The sequence below is a fragment of the Macaca fascicularis genome, chromosome X (assembly GCF_037993035.2).
Source record: "Macaca fascicularis isolate 582-1 chromosome X, T2T-MFA8v1.1".
In the NCBI taxonomy this organism is placed as follows: domain Eukaryota; kingdom Metazoa; phylum Chordata; class Mammalia; order Primates; family Cercopithecidae; genus Macaca; species Macaca fascicularis.
In genome coordinates this window covers 7,450,364-7,473,869 of record NC_088395.1, presented here as the reverse complement: position 1 = coordinate 7,473,869, position 23,506 = coordinate 7,450,364, and the positions used below count along the sequence as shown (strand labels likewise).

The following is a 23,506-nucleotide window of genomic DNA, read 5'->3' as shown; positions in this document are numbered from 1 at the left end:
TTTCCTATTCAATAGTGATGTTTTAGACTCATGGTCTCTCATGAATGACTCCTTGTAGGGGGTAGGGGGATGGATAATCATTCAAGTTAGAATTGTTAGTTCTGATACTGGCAATAAGTTCGGGTTGGGTTTTGTAATATCTTCCATCATTTATATCGCTTACTTCTTTTGGAAGAGCATTTTCCTCGATAATCTACTCACACCCTGCATCTCGTCCAGCAGCAAGTTTTCATCTGTGTCTTGCAAATGTGCTATGAATCTGATGGCTTTGGCCCATGTCTGCTTGCACCTCCTGTCTGAGCCCCTAGGCCATTCTGCTTTTCTCACAATACCCCTTCACACCACCTTCCACTTGGTAACCGGAATGGTCCTATAAAATTGTAAATCAGGCCTTCTTATTGAGAGGCTACTAACCTGTCCATCGCTCTCCATCTAAAGTAATGAAACCCATCTTTTCCCCACGGTACATCACTTTTATCTCTCTGAGTTTTCCTCTTACAACTCTCTCTCCTCCTGTTCATTATGCTGTGAATGCACCACACCTTTCTAGAACCTTTATCTCAGCAGTTTATCTTGCCAGTTCTTAGTTGCACTGCCAGAAATACATACTCCTCACATTTATTTTTCATGGTAGGTTCCTTCTCACCACTCAATTTTCTGCTCACTTGTTGCATCCACCAACTTATGCAGCTGTACCTGCCCCCAACTTACCCGTTGGCCTGTTACTCTTTCCTTTTCTTCATAGAGGCTCATCTCATCCAATGTCATCTTCTGTTCCATTACCCTCTTTCATTTTCTTCATTGTTCCTAATTTTAACCAATAACAGCTGTTTTAGTGTGTTATGTACCATCTGTCTCACACCGATTTAAGTATCAGCTCCAGAAGACAAAAAGCCTTGTGGTTTTGTTCATTATTCTCTTTCTAGCACCTAAAACCACTCAGAACCCAGAATGCAATCTTTAAGTGTTTGTTGAGTTAACGAATGACTCCATTCCTTGGTGTTTTCAGGAAACAGGACAATAGACAGGCAGCCAAGCTAGGATCTGGGAGTTGATGCCCTGAATTTGCTCCAGTGCTGTCTGTCCCTTCCTGGCATTGCTGTTAGAAGCTTCTCTGAAGTGGTTATTGCGGCCAGCAGCACACTCCCCAGGCCCTTCAGAATGGCCCCAGCTAACTTGCTAGCAGTTCCCATTAGCCATCCTGAGCCAGCACCGACATTTATTTACTCACCACTCAGAACCTGTGAGTGGTCATTATTTGCCTTTTTTTTTTTTTTTTTTTTTTTTTTTACCCAGTCCTCTGTGAAGCAATGACTATGGCCATGTGGATGAGATAGCAACAGCAAAGGTGATGCTTCCATGAGGACATATCAAATACTGCATTGCCCAGGTGTGACTATCAAGAAATAGTCCTAGCAAGCTGCAAGTCCTCTCTTCTTTCTTTTCGATGTTGCCAGGAGGATGGTGTCCTTGGTGGTGGTAGGTATGACTCATGGTACACGGTGGTATGTGTGAGTGAAGGTGTGTGTGAATGTGTGTGACCCTGTGTCTGTATGCGTGTGAGTGAATTTGTGTGAGTACGTGCATGACTCTGTGTGTGTGGGTGGGAGGAGGGCTTTGCTGCTGATGGAAGAGAGCCTGAGAGCACACGGGACAGGTAGGTGAACTGAACTTTCATTCCTGCTTGCCACTCAAGCATTTCTCTCCTTCATATGGGAGCGAACAGGACATTTTGTTACTGATTGGAGATGGCTCACACGCGAAAAACTGGTTTCCCCCAAAAAATGTTTATAGTCATGCACTGATTAATGATGGGGATACATTCTGAGAAATGTGAGATTGGGCAATTTTGTCATTGTGCAAACATTAGAGAGTGTGCTTGCACAAACCTAGATGGTATAGTCGACTACTCACCTAGGCTATATGGTATAGCCTATTGCTCCTAGGCTACAAACCTGAACAGCATGGTACTCTACTGAATATGGAAGGCAATTGTAATACAATGGTATTTTCATATCTAAACATAGAAAAGGTAATGTGTTGTGCTACAATATTAGTAGGTGATAGAATATTTTCAGCTCCATTATAATCTTATAGGACTACCATTGTATATGTGGTCCATCATTGATCAAAATGCCATTATGCTGTGCATGACTATACTTTTGTTTTTCATTTCAGTCATAACAATACAACACCAACAACAATTATAATGATAAATATCCATTTTCTGCTTACTTTTGCCAAGCACTTTTCTAGGAAGATTACACATGTTAATTTACTTAATTCTTGTAGCACCCATGGATTAGGTATTTTTCTCATCATTAGTGTTTTGTCAATGGAACAATGGAAGAACAAAAATAATTTTGCAATATGTACATTGGCAAAATTGATATGCATGGAAATATGACTTGCAGGACTGATTTATAGCACACCCTTTGGGATAAACCTTTGTCTTCCCACAATTATAGAGAAAGAAGAAGGGCATTTGATATGGAGTTAAATGGCATAAATGGCCCTTGACCTAGCTGACAAAAAGAACAACTCTTGCCCCTTATTAGGATATCACTTTCAGCCTCAATTTTCTCACTATGAAATGAGATTAGCGCCTGCCTCACAGAATATTGAGGAAATTAAATGAGCAAATGTATGTGAGAAGACATTTTAAACTGCAAGCACTATATTAACATGATATATTTAAAGCACACCATCAACTGACAATTGCCTGGGTCCTTTAGCTATTTGGGTCCTTTAGCTATTTCAATGTAATTCACCAGTATAGGTTTGTAGAGGAATATGACAAATGAAGATTGGTGTTTCAGAATTATCTAATCATCATCTCTAAAGATACACTCTTGCAACTACATGTAATGGAAACATTTACTTCTGCTCCCGTCCCTTCAATTATGATAATGTCCTCTGTAAACTTCTCCTGCATATATTAGCTAATATATTTTCTGATACCCATTTCAGCCCCTTGGAGAAACTCCTCTTAGGATCCTTTCAAGCATCCTAAGCCTCCTAGACTTTTTGGCTTCTTTGTATTTCATTTGACGCATTGTTCCTCTTTTATTGTTTTTAATTTTCATCACCTAGACACAGCCTTCACATGATCATCTTTCATGTTTCTGAATACTGCTTCCATTCTGATGGTTCTTCTTTCCCTTTCCTTACTAACTATGGACCTCCTTAACATTTTGACCTAAGGAGCTCACTTATCCACTCATGCATGTGTCTCTTTTCAGAGATCTAATTAGTTTTTAAGATGTGCTGTGGGCGGTTCTAGGCAAAATTACATCAGTGACATTTTACATCTTCTCCCTCACCTCTCTGCCTTTTCTCAGTGTTGCCCAATTGCCTGTTTCTCTGATGCTCTTATAAAGTTCCAAGTGTCTCAGGGCCCCCTTCCTGTCCAACATGCAGGATTTTCTGGTAATTTTTTGTCGAATTCCATCATCAAATCTTAGCATTTCTGAGCTTACTGCATTGTCAGGGGGTAACAACCAAACTAACGAAATCAAGATTTTACAACATTTTTATTTTGACCAAGCCCGCTCCTGCTTACATTTAAAGAAGTAGATAAATTCTGAACAAGAGAAGAAAGAGAGTGAGAAGAAGGAGGGGAAGGAGAAAAGGCAGAAGGAGAAAGAAGAGGGAGAACTAAGTAGAAATCTGGGAGGGTTTTGTTAGCTTCAGGTTGCATCACAGGGATAGATGCTAAATCATTTAGAGCACTTAAGAGATTTTCTTGAATGTTTATAACAGGGTAGAAAGTTCTTGTCCAGGAGGAGATCCCAAGTCTCACCAGGCATAAGACCTGCTACCAGAGGTGTTGTCTAATCTAATCTTGCTTTGAAGGGACTACTCTGATTTATTTGTATGTTTTAATAACATCAAAAAGATGTAATGAACATTTCTTTTTCATTTTATGCCTTGCCCCTACTTTTTTTCTTTTTTACTTTTTTCTTTTTCTTTTCATTTTGTTTGTTTGTTTGTTTGTTTGTTTTTGAGACAGGGTGTTGCTCTGTTGCCAAGTCTAGAGTTCAGTGGCACTATCATAGCTCACTGCAGCCTTGAACTCCTGGGCTCAAGTGATCCTTCCACCTCAGCCTCCTGAGTATGTGGGACCACAGGCATGCATCACCATGCCTGATTAATTTTTTAAGTTTTTTTTGGAGAGATGGGTTCGTCCTATGTGGCCCAGGTTCATCTCAAACTCCTGGGCTCAAGCAATTTGCCCACCTCAGCCTCCCAAAGTGCTGGAATTATAGGCATGAGCCACCATGCCCAGCCTCCTTCCCTCTTTTGCACACTATGAACCTTTACTAATCCATCCATCCATCCATCCATCCCATCATTCTATATATTGTCTTACCCTCATTCATTTGTTTAATAAATATTAATCGAGTACTTTTTCAAGCCAGATACTGTGCCATGTTGCAGAAGCAGACCCAGTCCTTACTTACTGTTTAGCAGGAGAGAAAGGCATCACATTCAGAGGTTCCAGTAAACCCAGAGGTATTCACATAGAACCCGAATAACACTTTATAACCTCCACTCCCCTGTTCACTTCACTTCTGCATACAAAACAAAGTTTTCAGTAACAATCCATTGCCCTTTCATCCAGCATTGCTCTCTTTCACTAAGAAAGATGTCACAATAGTAAAGTGAAGTTGTGGGCACAGGAAAGGAAACAGATAACTCACTTATTGTCAATCATAAGTAGAGCCTGGCAAAGTGGTCTCCTTGCTGAACAGGCTTTAAAGGTAACATCAACCCCCATTTTCACCTAAAACCATGTGAAAAGCTGCAGTCCTACCCCAACCCCTGAAACAACTCTGGCAGTGTCCAAACTAATATCCCAATGTCTAGGACACCCTTGGGGGCTTAAGCCCCATGTCCGCAGCAGCCTTCAATCTGCAACTTTGCATTTAGTGATTGACTTGGTTTGCCCACAGACATCCTGACATCCATACCAAAAATATTAGACTGATAGTTTGTATGCTTTATTTACAAACCACCCCATGTTCCTTCAGCCAAGGCACACTGACCTCCTGGCAGTCCCGTCCACCAGAAAACATCCTCAGTTTTGTGTTTTCCCTGTTCCTTCTGCAGTACATATATATAGTCCATAAACTGACATTGGAATTCCTAGTCTACTTTGCATGTAAATTCTTGAACATCCAAAGTGGCTTTTTCATTTTATATGCAACGAATCAGTAATAAAAGCCAACTTCTTTAATTCATTCACTGTATTCCTCTGGAGGGAAATGCAAGTAATAAAAATCATGTTAGGACAAGCATATTAGGTGTACTTCTCTGCTCTGAGGTACTATGCTTTTATTTGATTTACGATGAGCCTCAGACTATACAAATAGATAAATAGTTCATAGGAATTAATTCTCTTGTTGGTAAAATATTATTTTATTAAGTTTTATTGGATTTTAAACATTGTGCCGTTAACCAAAGGTGTATTAGACTTTCCCAAGTGGATGTTTTCTGTTTAATAAGTGAATTAAAGTTCAAAATAATAGATAACTTTAAAATACTTTTGAGTGCAAAAGTTTTGAGTGCAAAATTTTGTTGATTTAAATGGCAAGTTATTAAATGACTTATTATGTAGAAGGTCTTGCTCATTGAAATACCACCATATAGCCATAAAAATTCTAGTTTTAAATGTCAAAAGAGAAGGTGGACTCTAGTATAAATTAATTTAATCCTTTAGAGTCCATACAAATATTGGAAATAGCCTCCTTGTGGAACAAAAATCTTTTAAAAAAATCACACACACACAGAAATATATTTGTACTATATGTATGATTGTATGTACTGCATATATGTGTGTACACATACTACTGAAAAAAATCATATGTATGTATATATATTTGTACTATAGATATGATTTTTTAGAGTTATGTATGCATGCACACATGTTTGCATGCACACATAAGTACATGTACATATGTAAACACAGATACACCCACACCTACATATGGAAGCATTTGAACCATTGAACCTTGTACTATATACAGAATGCTATGTCACATTATTTATTTATTTTTGAGACAGAGGCTGGCTCTGTCACCCAGTCTGGAGTACATTGGTATGCTCTTGGCTCAATGCAACCTCCGCCTCCCAGGCTCAAGCGATTCTCCTGCCTCAGCCTCCCGAGTAGCTGGGATTACAGGCACATGCTACCACGCCCGGCTAAATTTTGTATATTTACTACAGATGGGGATTTCGCCATGTTACCCAGGCTGGTCTCGAACTCCTGAACTCAAGAGATCTGCCCACCTCAGCCTCCCAGAATGCTGGGATTACAGGTGTGAGCTACCACACCTGACCCTATGTCATATATATTTAAATATAATTTTATACAAATTGACAAATATTCAGTATAAATATATTAACTATGTTAATCCTCAAAATAGGTATTAGAGTGAATTAATGAAAATATGGCCAGATTCCTTACTCTGGGGCAAAGAGCAAATGTTCTAATGAGAAGGATATAGGTCAATAGGGGGAGTTGTAATAACACCTGGTCATGCACATCTAGCAGTATATGATTAAAAACCATGGATTATCTTTGGCTTGGTATTTTCAACACAAATCTTGAGTAGGAAAACAAATTGCGAAATGGTGTGCTATATTTTCTTCCCTAGATTTCCAAAATAAAGCTCTTTATTCACGTGCACTTTTTTTTTGCATTGCTTATGTTTCCATGGGTTAAAAAAAAAGTTTTCATCGAACCCTACTTGAGATATGATTAGGCAAAAAATTGTCTAGCAGTTTTTAGATAATCAGGAATAAAAACTAAACTCTTGAGACAAGTATTTCGATTCTTGTTCATTTTAAGCCTGCTGCCATTAATAAGCTACCATCTCAATTATGAAATGCATTTTTGGAACTTAGCAATGCTATCATAATATTAGAACATGTTATTAGTCAGTACGTGGAAGGGTGGTGGATCATTAAAAAAAGCCAAATTAAAGTCTTTCTTGGTTGACACATACAAGGAGCACATGAAATACTCTTAATTTAAAAAGAAAGGAACTTAGAATAAAATAATCAAAGAATGCCTCTAGAATTAACCTGAACTTGTAGCAAAAGCAAGGTTTGGATTTGCATTTCTATTCTCCTGCTTCAACTAATTATTTCTTCCTATAGGATGTAGAAAGCAATACTGTCCCTAAACTGTCATGGGGAAGATTTCAGCAATTTTAATTGAGATAATATTTTTAAAGGTGTTGATACACAGTAGAAACTCAGTAACTTTCTATTCCTTTCTTGCATGAAAACTGTGAATATCAACATTAGGTTTAGTATGCATATGATCTTGAAAGCCTCATTGGAGAGGGGCAATAGGGTTGTGCATACATATACTATCGCTTTGATCTTCTTCTCCAAGATGCAAACTGAGTCTGAGATTTTAAGAGATTTTTCTTGCATCCTCAGAGCTCCAACTTGGCCAGAACTCCTGACCCCAAGATCTAATACTCACATCACAGTGTTCTCCAGGAAAGACTAGAGCTTGGCAGTCCAGGCAGCCTAAGAAGTTCCTGCATAAAGTTAAGAAGTCCCCCATGGCTCATTATCACAAAGATAAGATCCTGCTTGTTGTACTCAGAATCAAATATATCCTCCTCAATCTTATGTCAGCACTTTTAAAGTTGCAACTGACAGCCAGTGGTATTCAAACTTTAAGATACCAAATAATCACCCCAAGTGCTTGTTAATAATAAGATTGCCAGAAGTAGTGCCTGGAAGCTTCCCCTTAAATAAGGTTGCCAGGTGATGCTGATGCCTTTATCCTAAGGGCACCATCTTGAAAACCACAGAGAGGTAGCTGTCTATGGAGGATATCTGCCAACACCCAGAAGTACTTCTGGTTTAAAATTGATGTCTCTCACCATTTGCATTCAACTAAGCCTTCTTTCTCTATTAAACAATTTTTTTAGTTAAAAAAGAGACCTACATATTGGTTAAAGAAAAATGATTTATGCATACCTATTTAGAGGCAGAGATTATATAGAAATCTGCCATCAGTATAGCATATGTCCATTAATTGCATTTTTCTACCTGTAAATAACATTATTCCAGGTTTGCTTCCCTAATCACCTTATACAAAGTTGCCCACATTCTCCTTTTACTCTCTTTCAATCTGAAATACATAACTTTTTCTTCATAGCGTTTAACTCCATTTAAAGAAATAATCTTTTGAAATATAATTTTGCTTGATAATTCTCTGCTTCTCACCGCAATTGAATGTAAGTTCTATAGTATCTGTCGACTTCAGAGCAGTGTTTTAAAAATCAGAAAGGTTCGATGAATATTGAATAAAGTTGAGGAGGGATGGAGGGAGGGAAGGAAAGAAGGAAAGAGAGAGAGAGAGAAAGAGAAGGAAAGAGAGAGAGAAAGAGGAAGAAAGAAAGAAAGAAAGAAGGAAGGAAGGAAGGAAGGAAAAAGAAAGAAAGAAAGAAAGAAGGAAAGGAGGGAGGGAGGGAAGGAAGGAAGGAAGGAAGGAAGGAAGGAAGGAAGGAAGGAAAGGAAGGAAGGAAAGAAAAGAAAGGAGGGAAGGAAGGAAGGATGGAAGGAAGGAAGGAAGGAAGAAGAAATAGCTGAGTTATGTGGTCACTATGCTTAACTTAATGAGAAATTTCCAGGACTTTCCCCAAATTAGACTCCCACAAGTGGTGAGTAAGCATTCATATTTTTGACAACACTTGAAATTGTCAGAATTTTCCACTTAAACTAGACTAGTGGGTATAGAGTGGAGTTGCATTGTGATATAATTGACATTTCCCTGATAACTAATGATATTGAGCAACATTCCGTGTAATTATTGGCCATTTACATTTCTTCTTATGTAATGTGTCTTTTGCTATCTTTAATTGGCTTTTTTGATCTGTATTATTGAGTTATCAGAGTTCTTTATATATATTGAATTCCATTACATTATTAGATTAGTATTGCTAATGTTTTCTTCCATTCCGTGTCTGACTTTTTTGTGTGTATTAGTGTATTCCAGAGAAAAGTTTTTAACATGGATGAAGTCTAGTTTATCAATTCTTTACTTTTATAGTTTATAGTTTTATGTCTTATCCCCATGGTTGCAGATTTTTCTCTTATAATTTATTCCAGAAATGTTACTGTGTTAGCTTTTGTGTATAGGCCAATGCATTTATTTTGTGTTAATGCATTTGTAGTGAGATAAGGGTTGAGTTCTCAATACACACACACAGAACAAACATGTCCTTTAAAAATACTACAAGAAATAACTCTACTTTGCTCATAAATTTTCTAAGCTTTATGTTCCTGTGCTGTGTGAGTATATAACTTCCACTTAAATACATGTGTATATGTGATAAATAAATTTGAAAAGCATGAGTTCATCTTTTCAAGGAACAGTTCAAATGTTGCCCTCTTCATGTGGGTCCCTTTTTTATTGATGCAACACTTCCCTGCCTGTCCACTTAGCATCCACACATGGCAGTGCCTCTCCATTTCTGCTGTCCAACATCCAGATCACTCCCAAACCCCACCAGCTGACCAAGCTCAACCACTTTTCACCAATTCTACAACTTTTGTCTTCCACCTGGACTACTGGGTTGCGGTTAATTCTGCTTATTGGAGGTAGTTGTACTCTAAGAGGTCATCACAAACACTGAATACGGAACCATTTCTTCTTAGAAAATTCAGGGTTAGGTTCCCATGAGCCCCAGTTTCATTTTCATCAACCAACCAATATATAACTTTGTTTTGGTTGTGTTTTCGTGCAAACATACTTTACTGGATATATATTGTTGATTCACCAACATTAAACTGACACCCAACTGCACTGTCATGCATGCATAAATGAGGCGTATCTAAGACATGTATTTCCTCTGTAAGGCAGGCACATCACAACTGTCTTGTGTTTGGGAACACTAGGCAGCACTTCAGCACTGCATTTGTGGGCCATTGTAAACAGCAAAAGCGCCAACAAAAAAGCACAAAAATACAAACAACATAGCCCTAGATAGACCACGAAAAGAATAGTTATTTACAGTATGAGAACTGAAACAAGAAGGCAGAGTGTCTCCTTACTCAGCCTCAGCTGGGAATGTACTAGAATATTTCACCACTCTGCACATGTCCACAAAAGTACAGGGAGTATTCATTTGGGGGTTACAAATAAACTGTAGCAACTAGATGGATTTACAAATACAGAATCTGCAGGTAATGCAGGTCAACTGCAGTGTTCTAACTGGGTCTCCCTGTTCCGATTCTCACCCAGGCACCACTCAGCAGTCAAAGTGACTTATACTCAATCCACATGAATGATTATTAGACTCTTCTGCTTGACACCTTCTAGTAGCTTCCTGTAGCAATCAGGATAATAAAATTGAAGGCCCTTTTACTGCATCTGAATAAATGGTTTCAGACTCTGGCACACATATGTGCCACAAAGACTCACTTGGGATATTTCTCCAAAAGATCTCCCTCTCATTACTTCCCCCTTGTTGGTTACATTCTGACTTTCTGTTCCTCCAAGTCCCTCAAATGTCTTTGCATTTGCTCTTTCCTCATTCTCTCCTCATGTATTGCCATGGCCAACCACCTTACTCCATAAGATCTCAGCTTAAATGCCATCTTATTGAAGGAAAATTCAATGATAGTCTATTATCAGGGAGGAAATATACTTTTTCTCATCCTCCATAAGCTTAGTTGGGATGAATTCCTATAACAAAAGGCAAGTCAACAGAAGGAAAAAGGAAGCTGATTCGCCGTGCTGTTCACATCATACAGGAGAAATCTCAATGAAAGGTAACTCATAGCAGTGGATTAGAACTCTGGCTTACAGGATATCTTCCACCAAGAACAATGCAATGTGCAGAGAAATGGTAAGACAAAGGAAAGTGTTTTTAGCTTCCAAGGGACAGAAATGGTGGGAAGGTAAATATATTGTAAGAAACTTAATGGAGTAAGTTTTGTTTGCAGATCTCTCTGATGCCATCTCTGGGCTGATAAGAGTTTAGAGTCATCTCCAGTAAAGGAGAATCTATATTTTCTCTTTAGACAGAAAAGCAGGAGGACAGGGCCAGCATTTCCTTCATTTTCTGCTTTCTAATTACTTTTGGCTCATAAATAATTTTTATGTTAAAGAGGCATCTTTTGTGGGACAGATCCTGGTTTTTCCCTCACTATCTATGGTCACAATTCCTCTCAACTCTGTGCCCTGGCTGTGTTCTGCACTTTTCTTGATCTGAAAGGGTCTTGTGTGTTTGCTTGTCTACTGGTTATTGATGTGCACGGGGATATAGAATTCCTGACAGCAGGATTCTTGTCCACTTTCATCCCTGCTGCATTTATAGCATGAAGAGCAACGTTCCTGGGACTCAGTAGTGTGCCGTACACATGCATTGAATGAATAACTTGGAAAGTACTCCTGTGTACTATTTTTATGGTACTAATTTATGTATTCGTCCCCATTTTCTCCCATTATAATGTAAGCTCCTGAGCAGCAGCAGTGACTTAGGCTCTGGCTTCACAGGAAGATTTTTTTGACTAAATCTCCCCTCCTTACTGTGTAATGTGGGGATGGCAGGATATGGGTAGCAATGAAGCCACACATTTGAATAGCTTTGGTATGTTATAAGCTAAAAATACGTTTATCAAATAAATGGTTTCAGATTCTGGCACACATGTGTTTTAGTTGTGTTTTGCTTCATAACAAATGATACTTAGTGGCTGAAATCAGCAGAGGTCTTTTTTCCCCCCTACATATCTGCAATTTGGGCAGGTCTCCGTGGGCACAGCTTGTCTCTGTTCCATGTGACAGCTGGCTTGCTAGGAGGATAGCTGGGGGCTCCATCATTGCGAGCCTGACGGCTCACATGTCTGGAGATTTTGTTGCCTATCCCTGAGACTTCAGCTGTGGCTGCTGGCAGGGGACGTGATGTGGGACCTATCTATATGACTACCTGGCTTCTCCAAAGCATGGTGCCTGCATCCCTAGGGGAGAATGCCACAAACACTGGGAAGAAGCCATATGATCTTTGAGTACCTCGTGTTGGGAGACTTTCAGCATCACTTCCTTCTTAGACACATTGTAGGTAAGCATGTGTCCAGAATCCAGGGAAGGAAGCACTAATCCTACCTACTCATGGGAGGGCCATCAAAGACAGTACACCTCCATGTGTAGCAAGACAGTTTGTGTCCATCTATCACATTCGAATGGATCTGAATCTGGGGCAAAATGGTGTTACATGAATGCCTTTATTCTTTCATTTGCTTCTCCATAGTACGCATATGAGCATGTGTGTGCATATGTGCGTGTGTTTCACTCATGGAAGCAGCAGGGAGCAGAGGAAATAATTTTTAAAAACATTGAATTCCCTTGGACCAATGAGTTTTTTAGAGCAAGTGGAGGAGTAAAATGTAATTAATTACAGAATCGAATCTCAAAATAGAATAGGGCCCCAATAAGTAATAAATTTTCCCCAAGTCAGTTTTCTAGAAAAGTATACCAAAACATTGGTCATTGTAAGCAGTTCCCAGTGACTATTTTTGATATTCAAATCTGTAATTACAAGCCAAATACTGACGATTCCAGGAACTCTCTTGCCCTTTTGCTATTACGTCCACAGTGGAAGAGAATGCCAATGGGATTGCATCCTTTTGCTCCCACCTCAATAGGAGACATTGATCTATTTTAGTAAACTTTGTGTGTGTGTGTGTGTGTGTGTGTGTGTGTAGCTCATAATACTCACCCTTTGATGTCTATCTCTTTCCCATCTGTGTTGCAAATTGCCTTAGGCATTCTTTCAATGAATACTTCAGAGCTACTCTGTGTCAGGAACTGTATCAGGGTTTGGAGATACTGAGATATTAGCTATGGTATCTACCCTCAGGAGCTTCCCAGTGCAGTAGATAAGAGAGGCAACTGACTCCAAATCTTATAGTTCATTTTGAAAGGAAGATAACATTTTGTAAACTCCCAAGGAGTTTAACTAACTTAGTAGTGTCAGTTCCTTCACAAGGTCTGCATACCTGCTATGAAACCTCAGAAGCTCACTTAAACTTATAATAGCCCAGTCAATGTGAAACTTTCAAGGCAGATTATTCCCTCTCAAAGTGGAATCATTACAATTCATATGTGGATATACAAATAGATATTTATAGTGCATATATAAATGCCAACGTAGAATAATCAAAACTCAACAAATATACATTGGTATACATTTATGTATATATAATAAAACATATGAAGAAATTGGTGGAATTGATCAATGTCTATTCTCCTAACACTCTTCTTGTCAGGGAAGAATGTATTACATCTGCAGGTGAATGTTTCTATGAAAATTTAGGTGGGTGGATATTTGGCTAAAGTTTAGCAGCTCTTATGCTGTTATGCTTTGATAAACCACCACCAAACTTCTAAATGAGCAGCCGCCTTACTCACTAATTGAATATTTTAACTTTTTTTCCTGTAGAGCTAGTGTTTCATTATATTTTCCATTTTCTGCCTTGCTTTTCATGCATTTAAAGTGCTGGAGCAGCTGTTTATTTGGAAAGGTTCCATTATGGCCATAATAATCTCCAACTAATTGCACATCAAATATTTATTTCTTGCACATTAAATTAATGAAGCAGTTTCAACAAGAGAAAAATTGGATCAGGATGGCAAACAGTGCCTATAAATTCATGAAAGATTCCCAGTTCTCTTTTGGCAGAATTCCTTTAATACAGATTAACAGTTTTTAAATGGAATATTTTTCTACTGTCTAGTTGTGACTTTTAACATATCCAAGCTTTATTGTGTAAAGTGCTTTTCTCTATTTGCTCTGGATATATAGCATTATATTTTTCAGAAACAAAAGCTAAATCAAACTATCAATTTTTAAATAAATTATTTGCATCTTTTTTTGCCTTAGATTTTATATAAATTTTTCCTATTTCTACCTTTTTTTTTTTTTCTTTGAGACAGAGTCTTGCTCTGTTGCCCAGGCACGAGTACAATAGCATGATCTCGGCTCACTGCAACCTCCACCTCCTGGGTTCAAGTGATTCTCGTGCCTCAGCCTCCTGAGTAGCTAGAACTACAGGCACATGGCACCACACCTGGCTAATTTTTGTATTTTTAGTAGAGTTGTGGTTTCGCCATGTTGGTCAGGCTGCTCTTGGACTCCTGGCCTCAAGTGATCCTCCCGCCTTGGCCTCCCTAAGTGCTGGGATTACAGGCATGAGCCACCGTGCCTGGCTTAATTCTATGTTTTATACTGTAATTTTTTTTAGTGGGTGGACTTCAACTTATTTTCTATTTTATTTTAGTTTTTATTTTTTAACAGCTTTATTGAAGTATAATTGATATACACATAACTTCACATATTTAATCTGTATAATCTGATGCGTTTGGACATTTGCAAATAACTGTGATACAATCACCACAATCAAGGTAATAAACTGATACAGTTTGGCTATGTAACCACTCAAATCTCATCTTGAATTGTTGCTCCCATAACTTCCACGTGTTGTGGGAGGGACCTGGTAAGAGATAATTGAATCATGGGGGAGGTTTCCCCATACTGTTCTCGTGGTAGTGAATAAGTCTCATGAGATCTGATGGTTTTATAAGGGGAAACCCCTTTCCCTTGGTTCTCATTCTCACTTGCCTGCCACCATGTAAGACATGCCTTTCACCTTCCACCATGATTGTGAGGCCTCTCCAGCCACGTGGAACTGAGTCCATTAAACCTCTTTTTCTTTATAAATTACCTAGTCTTGGGTATGTCTTTTTCAGCAGCATGAAAATGGACTAATACATAGACAAACTGAACATGTTCCAAAGTTTCCTTGTGTTGATTGATAGATTGATTAATTTTGTGGTAAGAGCACTTAACATGAGATCTCCCCTCTAAACGAATTCTGAAGTGTACAATACCACATTGTTAACTATAGGCATCATTGATGTGCAGATCTCTAGAACTTATTATCTAGCATAACTGAAACTTTATACCCATTGAACATGTTTCCCACTCCAGGTCCTAACAACCCCTGAGTAGCTTCCATGAGTGTGACTATTTTAGATGCCTCATCTAAGTGGAATCACAAATTATTATTTGTCCTTCTGTGACAGGCTTATTTCACTTCCAAAGCAGATATACAAATGGCCAACAGGTATATTAAAATATGCTCCACATCACGAATCCTTAGGCAAATGCAAATGAAACTATAATGAGATATCACCTCACACTTGTTAGGTTGGCTATTATTAAAAAATGATAGCAAGTGTTGGTGAGGATATGAAAAAACTGAAACCCTTGTGCACTGTTGGTGGGAATGTAAGATGGTGCAGCCATTATGGAAAGCCATATGGAGGCTCCTCAAAAAACCAAAATTAGAACTACCATATGATCTAGGAATCCCACTTCTGAGTATATATCTAAAATAATTGAAACCAGGATCTTGAAGAGCTATCTGCAGTCCCATCTTCATAGCAGCATTATTCATAATAACCACAATGTAAAAACAGCCCAAGTGTCCAACAACAGATAAAGGGATTTAAAAAATGTGATCTATATACCCAATGGAATATTATTCAGTTATGAAAATCCTGCCACTTGTGACAATACAGATGAACCTGGAGGACATTTTGCTAAGTCAATGAGTGAGCTTTTAAGGCTTTGCTAATTAAAAGTAGCAGTTGGCTAAGGATTTATTCTGAACATTTATTCTGAAAACTAATTTGTACTTTCAGCTTACACTTTTTCTGTTGATACGGTCTCTGAAAAATCTCTGATACTATTTTCTTTTAGTCCTATTGCTGGTGTGTATAAAATAACTAATTGTTTTAGGAAGCAGTTTCAGAAAATAATTTCTCTAGGCAGTTGGTCTGTCAATGTTAAGGGCAATGTCTATGGATTTCTTTCATTGGAATAAATTATGTTACAATTTTACAACAGGGAAAACTTGCACAGTTGTCACCAACGATTATTGAATACTTACAATTCTTGGTAAAGAATACAGTTCCCACACAAGGCTAATGGTTGACCATTGAGTTGGTATGAGCCAATAATTATCCTTTTTTGTATCACCCTTTTGAGTAGAGTTTTGGCTTCAGTTACTTATGAATGCAACATAACTTACATTTGTTTGCAGAAAAGTTCTTTTGAGGTAGTTGTGATCTCCCTATGTTGTTTCCTTAAAACAGCAAGTTACACCAGTAACTTGTCTTCTAGGTGGGGCAGGATGGGTTTGTCTTTCTTCATTTCCACTCATTACCCTTTCTTGCACATGGTCTTTAATAGAGGAAAATAAGATGCATCACATATATGCTCTGAAAAGCAATCAACACAGCAATATTTGTTTTCTATATATTTTACTCAAAATAATCTGATGTGTCTAAATTTCTTTTAAAGACTCACAGATTCTGATTCTACCCCTTTCTCTTCAACGCATCCCTAGGACCAAGGGCAGGAGAGGCACAAGGGGCCATGCTAACCTGCAGAAGGGCTTTGTTTGGCCAGCCTAAACCTCATGTTTACTGTCTCCTCCACCTTCTCTTCTTCCTCCTCCTCTTTGGTTTTCTTTTCCTCCTCCTCATTCTCTTCCTCTTCCTTCTCCTCCTTCTCTTTCCCCTTCTCCTTTCCTTCTCTTTCTCCTTCTCCTTTTCCTTCTCTTTCCCCTTCTCCTTTTCCTTCTCTTTTCCCTTCTCCCTCTCCTTCTCACTCTTCCTCTTTCCTCCCTCCCCCCTTCCCTCCCTCCCACTCTTTCTCTCCTCCTCCCTCCCCTCCTCCTTTTCCCTCCCTCCCCCTACTCTTCCCTCCCTCCCTTTCCTTTCTCCTCCTTCTTCTCCTCCTTTTCCTCCTCCTTCTCCCCTGCCCCCATCCTCCTTCTCCTCCTTCTTGCAGTGGGCAAGCACTCTCCAATTGCAGACATCCCTAGTTCCCTGCTGTTCACACTCAGCCTGAATCATGCCTATGTGATAGCTGCCTGTCTCCTGCAGGCATTTGAATTTTCATCTCTGACTTAAATGATCATATGTGGCTTTCGTAAGATACAACTAAGAGGAGAAAGCGAAAATAATGTTGGTGATTATGACAGCAACTGAGACATGACACTGGGTACAACACTTACATGTATTTACTGAAGATATCATAGTGCAATACCACTGTTTTGTTATGTACTTACTATTTTGTTATATGCCACTGTCTTTATTTTGCACTATATTTTGAAATTTGCATAAGTTATCTTTTTTTAAGTCTCACGATGGTGACACGAGTTACGTATTATAACCCAAACACATAGAGAAAAAAGCAGAATTAAACAGAATTAGTTATGTATTATAACCCAAACACACAGAGAAAAAAACATCATGTATCCAAGTTGACATGGAAATTTTGTAAGGAGTAGATTCAGGATTGCAGCATGCTTGAAAATGGGAACAGCATGTTTTTCCTCTCCAAAGCACACTACTGAATATAATTTTGATGCTACCCAAAATGTATCAGTTGAAGAAAACAGTATAGGTATGTGGTCAAAGTTGAAAGATTATAAAGAAAATAGAGACAAATACAAATTTTCTTTCAAAATACCAACATACTTGTTGTAAGGTCTTTTGGTCAAATTTGAAAGGAATAAAATAAAGAATAGAAATATAGTGAAAATGAATATGTATGCATGCATACATGTAAACATGCATTAATGCACACATGGATAGATAGTCATTTTGATTCAGGGAAAAATAAATATTTAGGGAATATGTCATTAATCTTATCATATACTCTCTACCTGGAGGAATCCATGCCTTTTTCCCAAATTTTTATCAGTATCTCAGGAGATACCAATAGTCAATCTCCACGCTTCCCAGTGGTGACAACCAAAAATGTCTTCAAACATTACCAAATGTCTACTAGGGACACAATTGCCCCAGGTGTGCACTACTGCCCTAGCTCAATTCCATTTCATTGCAATGTCCCCTCGAAACTCTTCCATATTTCCTACTAGTGTATTAAGAGCTATGCAACCAATCTTTATCTAATTGTCAAAATGAAAAACCCAGCAATTACTGTTGATTATTCCCTATGAGTAGTGACAGATTTAAACTTCTTTCTGCTCCACTTACATCATTTCCAAGTCTTTGTAGAAGAAATCAGATATGATTGTTTAAATTCATGGTTCTTAACTTTGTATGCACCTTAGAATCATACAAGGATTTGTTTTAAACTCCAAACACCTGGTGGCACCCCAGAAAATCAATTCATAATCTCAGAGGTGGGGGGCCACACAGGCATGACTGTCTTTGAAGTTCTTCAGATGATTCTAAAGCATAGAAACGTTTGTAAACTGCTGGTCTGGATTTTGACCAAATCTGAGGATGAGCCATGATATTGGAAACAGGATGCCTGTGTTGCATCCCTCACAAAATTTCCACATCATCTTGGGTATATGACTTCATCCAACTCTGTTTTTCTCTGTGAGTTCGGGCTATAAGGCTTAACTCATGAGACTTAAATAGATGATGTGAATTTCAAAATATAGTGAATGGCATCTATAACAAAACAGTGGTTACTAAAATAACTGTAATTTTTACTATTATTCCTTTTCAATAATTATGTTGAGCTCCTTCTTTCCATTACAATTAAGTTTTCAATAATTGTCTAGAAAACTGACTAAATAAATAATTGAATCAGGGGATTATAAGCAGGGTCATTATTTTAATCTATATGTTGGTAAACTAGAATATATATTCAAGTAATTTTTTTCAGAAAAGCTATTTGTGTGGTATATATTGTAAACCACAGCATACCTGAGCGTCTCTTTCTATTGACGTTATGCTTGAGGAAAATCTTTTTTGGGGTTGAATTCTTGAACCCTGAATCCTAACCTGTCAACACTCTGTAGACGTTACTTGATCTTTCATTGTTTGGTATTACAGAGAAGTTGGAGCCAGCCCAGGAACACTTCCATCCCATGCCACATACTTTGTTTGCCAGGGTGATTATAGACGATATTTCACTTTTATTTAAACTGTGATGATACCACACATTTTGGTTTGGTTCTATTTTTATTAAATTTTGCTCAAAGCAAAGTGAACCCAATTAATCTGCAACTCTGCAACTGTGTTTTTTCTTTTCTGTAGAAAAGTTTTCTTTTGTTACAACCTTGAATATTATTTCTGCTCCATTTGCTTTTAAATCATCTTCAAGAACACTAATTATAAGTTGATTCCTTTCTTTGTCCTTTGTATTTTTAATTTCTTTTTAAATTTATTCTATTTGTCCTATTTTTCTGCATTCTGGGAATATGCCCCATGTTTTACATGCCAGAAAATTTTTTAGTGTCAGTTACATTCTTTACAAATTACAATGCAAATTTATATTTGGTCATTGAACTTTGAATTTTTTTTAAAGTCATGTCCATGTTCATTTTATCCTGTTCTCTTCTCGTACTGCATGGTTGCCTTTGTATTTGCAATGCTGGGAGAATAAAATAAATCTGAATATTCTGAAATCCTAATGTTTAAAATATTTTAAATCCAATTTTTAAAATAACCCCAAATGCTTAGAAGCCTTATTATGTACAGGAAGATCTAGAACATTTTCTAAAATGACTCTTTAGGAAAAACAGCTCTTACCTTTTAAAAGTTTCTCTTTTTCAAAGTTAAGGTACAGACACAGCTAGAGATTTCTGTATCTTACATGTACTTCTCTGAAAAGCAGTCTCTTGCTGTGAACCATTTACACTTCTATAGATAACCCATACCAAATTAGAAAAAAAAAATTGAAGGCCTATATTTGTCCCTGCCTTGAAATAGGTTTGTATCTCATACCAGATTAACCCATGCTGTGAGGAACAGAGACAGTGAAGCACTAAGTTAGAGACTGAATCTCACCTAACAAAGTCTGAGAAAGGCAACATTTTTCTTCAAGTGCAAGTCTCCACTCCCATTTGTGAAGATTTTGTCTCTTTTCCTTCCTGTGATCTGTCTCTATGGCATTCTTTCCTGTTATAAAATAAACTATTTTCCAACAAAAGTTAGGACCTCGTGACAGGGGCCACATGACTTTTAGGCAGGAAGCAGCTATAAGGAAGTGGGTTGTTGGACAAGCTGGTTAATGCTTAGCTTTGCTTCTGGTCAAAGCTTAGGCTTTTACTTAAAAACTACCCATTCGGTTGCATTAATTTCATGGTGATGGCTTCACTGGCATTGTGTTAAGTGCTCACACTGCATGAATTCTTTCCATCTCTATGACAGCCATGTGAGGTAGGTGCTCATAATGTCTCTTTCTACAGATGAAGGAATAGAAGTACAGGGAATTTAAGTAATTTTTCAGATATACAGATGGGATGGTCAAAGCCAAGTCTGTTCATCAACTGTTCATAGTTGATTTTATAGAAGGAAAGAATGAAAAAGACTCAATGGAAAAGACTCTCTAAACTTATCCACATGAAGGGTTACATTTGGCATATTGATCAAACAGCAATTATTGATTGAATGCTTGCCATATGTAAGGAAAGTACAGGTTCTGGGAGGTATTGAGCAACCTCTGCAAGCAGCTTACAGGTTTTGAGTTAGAAAATGATTAAGAATAAGGCTTGCCTGAGGAAAGATGGAGCCTCCTGGTTGAAGAACATGGCTTTGCACGTCACTCCAGGTAATGGTAATGTGATTATCTAAGTGAGTATAAAGAGCTCAAAACTTATATAGTGAAAGGAATGAATCACAGAGGACACAGACTAGAGGCAAGAACCCTGAGTCCCAGGAATAAGACTATTCCAGGGAAAAAGGTAATTTCCATTTTGTCGTTGCCTTCTTACACCTGTCATTGGGTTGGATACTTTACAAGCATTGTTTCGTTTCATTGTCTGAACATGTTTATGCAGATGTAGGGATGGAGGAAGCATATAGAGTCCAGTCCAGACTTGGCTTTGACCATCCCACCTGTATATCTGAAAAATTACTTAACTTCTCCACTTCTTCATCTATAGATGAAGACATTATGAGCACCTACATCACGTGGCTGTCATAGAGATGGAAAGAATTCATGCAGTGTGAGCACTTAACACAGTGCCTGTGAAGCCATCACCATGAAATTAATGCAACCGAATGGGTAGTTTTTAAGTAAAAGCCTAAGCTTTGACCAGAAGCAAAGCTAAGCATTAACCAGCTTGTCCAACAACCCACTTCCTTATAGCTGCTTCCTGCCAAAAAGTCACATGGCTCCTGTCACAAGGTCCTAACTTTCCTTAATTGTTTCTATAGATAACATCTTAACATTAAGAAACTTCAAGTTCTCCACTGGAGATATTTTCCAGATTCTATATTCCAATGGGTCCAGTGATGCCAGCCTGTCTTAAGATCCCCTCCAAGGAACTGACTCAATGAAAAAATGCAGTTTCTACATCTTTATGATTTCATCCCTAATCACACCCTATAAGCAACCCCCTGCTCCTCAGATCCCTCCCCACCAAAATTCCCTTAAAAACTCCAGTCCAAAACTCCTCAGAAAGGTGGGTTTGAGGTTCCCTCCCATCTCCTCATTTAGTTCCCTTAGGATGATTAAACTCTCTCTCTACTGCAACTCCTGCTGTTTTGGTGCATTGGTGCACTTGGTGTCAGTTACCATGCAACAGGCAATCAAACCTTGTTGTTGAATGTTTGCTGAATAAAGCTCTTCCTCCTGCATAAATTAGGAAATTTCATCCTGATGGAGTCAAAGCTTGAAAATCAAACACATAGAAGAACCACAAAAAGTTCTGGATACTGACTTAGGGGATGGAAACAGGAAAAAAAAAGTTTACAAGAAAAGAAATAGCTAGACTTAGGGAACAGTCATCTGTAGTCACTCACAGAGTCATCTGGCTAATATTTCTTTCAATAAGTACAATTTCTCCTCCACTGTCTCTTTCTTTTATACTACACTGGAAAACTCCTGGAAGAGCCTGACTTTCACTTTAATCACTGAAGAGGAAATAGGACAGTGAATTACATGTTGACTAAACAAAGTCCACATTACACAGCCTTTAACAGAGCTCACAAGGTGGTTTAAATCTGGAAACCATAAGGTTTAGTGAGAATGATAAGGCTGACCACCTGTTTCCCACCTCTAACAAGAAACACAGTTTAATTTTGCTTCCTTTAAGAAAATTAGCATGCTTATATTGGTCACACTTGAGGCACCATATGGGGCCACAGGTGCTAATGAAACCATCATGACTTCTCCTGGTCATTAGATGTGTAAGAATAAAATCACCTTGTGACAAAGGGCTAGAAAATCAGACAATGAAAAGTGACACATTCTTTTCAAGCTCCTCTGCCACAGGTGTTTCAAATGCTCAAAGTAACATCTGATTCCTCTCACATTTTTTAAGATTTTGAACCAAAATAAGCAACTAATGCACTAGCCTTTAAAAGATCTTATATAATCAGAACCGTTTGTTCTCCTTGTATCTCCCATGAAGGCATGGACATTATCAAGCCTTCCCTGACACACATGAACAAGGTAAGTCAGTGCCCCCCTCCGAGGCTCAAGATAATCTAGAATCAGTACTGTGTTGCAAAGCATATAGCTATGGCACTGACTCTACATTTTATGCACAGAGGAGCTTGGAGACATAACATTGTTTTAAACCAGATGTACTTTCTTTTCATGGTACTTCATGGTACTTCAAAGTCTCCCACTGACACTAGCACCAAAGTCTGAATGTCATGAATTGCCTTTTAACTATTAGGTCGGTGCAAAAAAAGTATGGGTTTTTCCATTACTTTCAATGGCAAAAACTGCAATTACTGTTGCACCACCTAATATATATGGTGCTTCAAAGAAAGTGGCATGTGACAATAACATTTATTTGAAGGACTAAGGGAGATTAATAATTGTACATGTCATTCTATAAGAGTACCCTTGAATAAGCCAAGATTCAGTAGCATTTCCTCAACTCCAAGTTTAAAGGAATCCAGACTGAAAGGTAGTATCAGAGGACTGTCAGTGAATGGACATCCCAAATGTTGGGCATGAGCTAATGGCTTTTAATGCTAACTCCCATCTCTATGCATTTGGAATATAAGAATCTTACTGGCAACCTCGCACAACTTTGCTGGTGCCAAAGCATTCGGGCATTCTCCACTCTAAAGTTATTTTGACTAAGTGACTCCATCCAAGTCATAAAAAGAGCATGGGTGAATTTGCATCTCTGGAAGGCAAGGTTCATATCCTATGATATTATTTTGCTCGTTTTCCCTCTTGAGTATCATGAATTATAAATTTGTGTATTATTCAGCCAGGCTAACAGCTAGAAGAAGCTCTCAAAATGCAGGGTACACATGAATTTTGCTAAGAAAGACCCTTGTAATATATGTATTTAAAATGCATATCATCCTTGTCTCTTGTGACTATACACATTCAATGAACATATTTGTATGTCTGAAAAGAGGGTATGCTGGCAAAATAATAAAAAAGCAATCAGTGTTTTTGAGCTTCACGATCGGAGACTCAAACCTACTTCATCCCTTTCCGCTCTTCCT

General features: G+C 38.1%; 1 protein-coding gene across 11 annotated transcripts in view; it reads left to right on the top strand.

Annotated features, from left to right (window-relative positions):
- Positions 1 to 23,506, top strand: part of PNPLA4 (patatin like domain 4, phospholipase and triacylglycerol lipase) — a 240,177-nt gene that overhangs the window by 91,565 nt on the left and 125,106 nt on the right. For 3 of the 11 annotated variants that reach the window (XR_010584360.1, XR_012429967.1, XR_010584361.1), the window contains one exon: positions 1,297 to 1,479. The exons of 7 other annotated variants lie outside the window; for them this stretch is intronic. Coding sequence is in view for 1 of the 4 variants with exons in the window: in XM_065538469.2 (XP_065394541.1) it covers positions 1,297 to 1,306 (10 nt within the window). In the remaining 3 variants the exon portion in view is untranslated. Of the gene's footprint in view, positions 1 to 1,296; positions 5,796 to 23,506 lie in introns of those variants that run through there. One more of the 11 variants, XM_065538469.2, reaches the window with a different exon arrangement.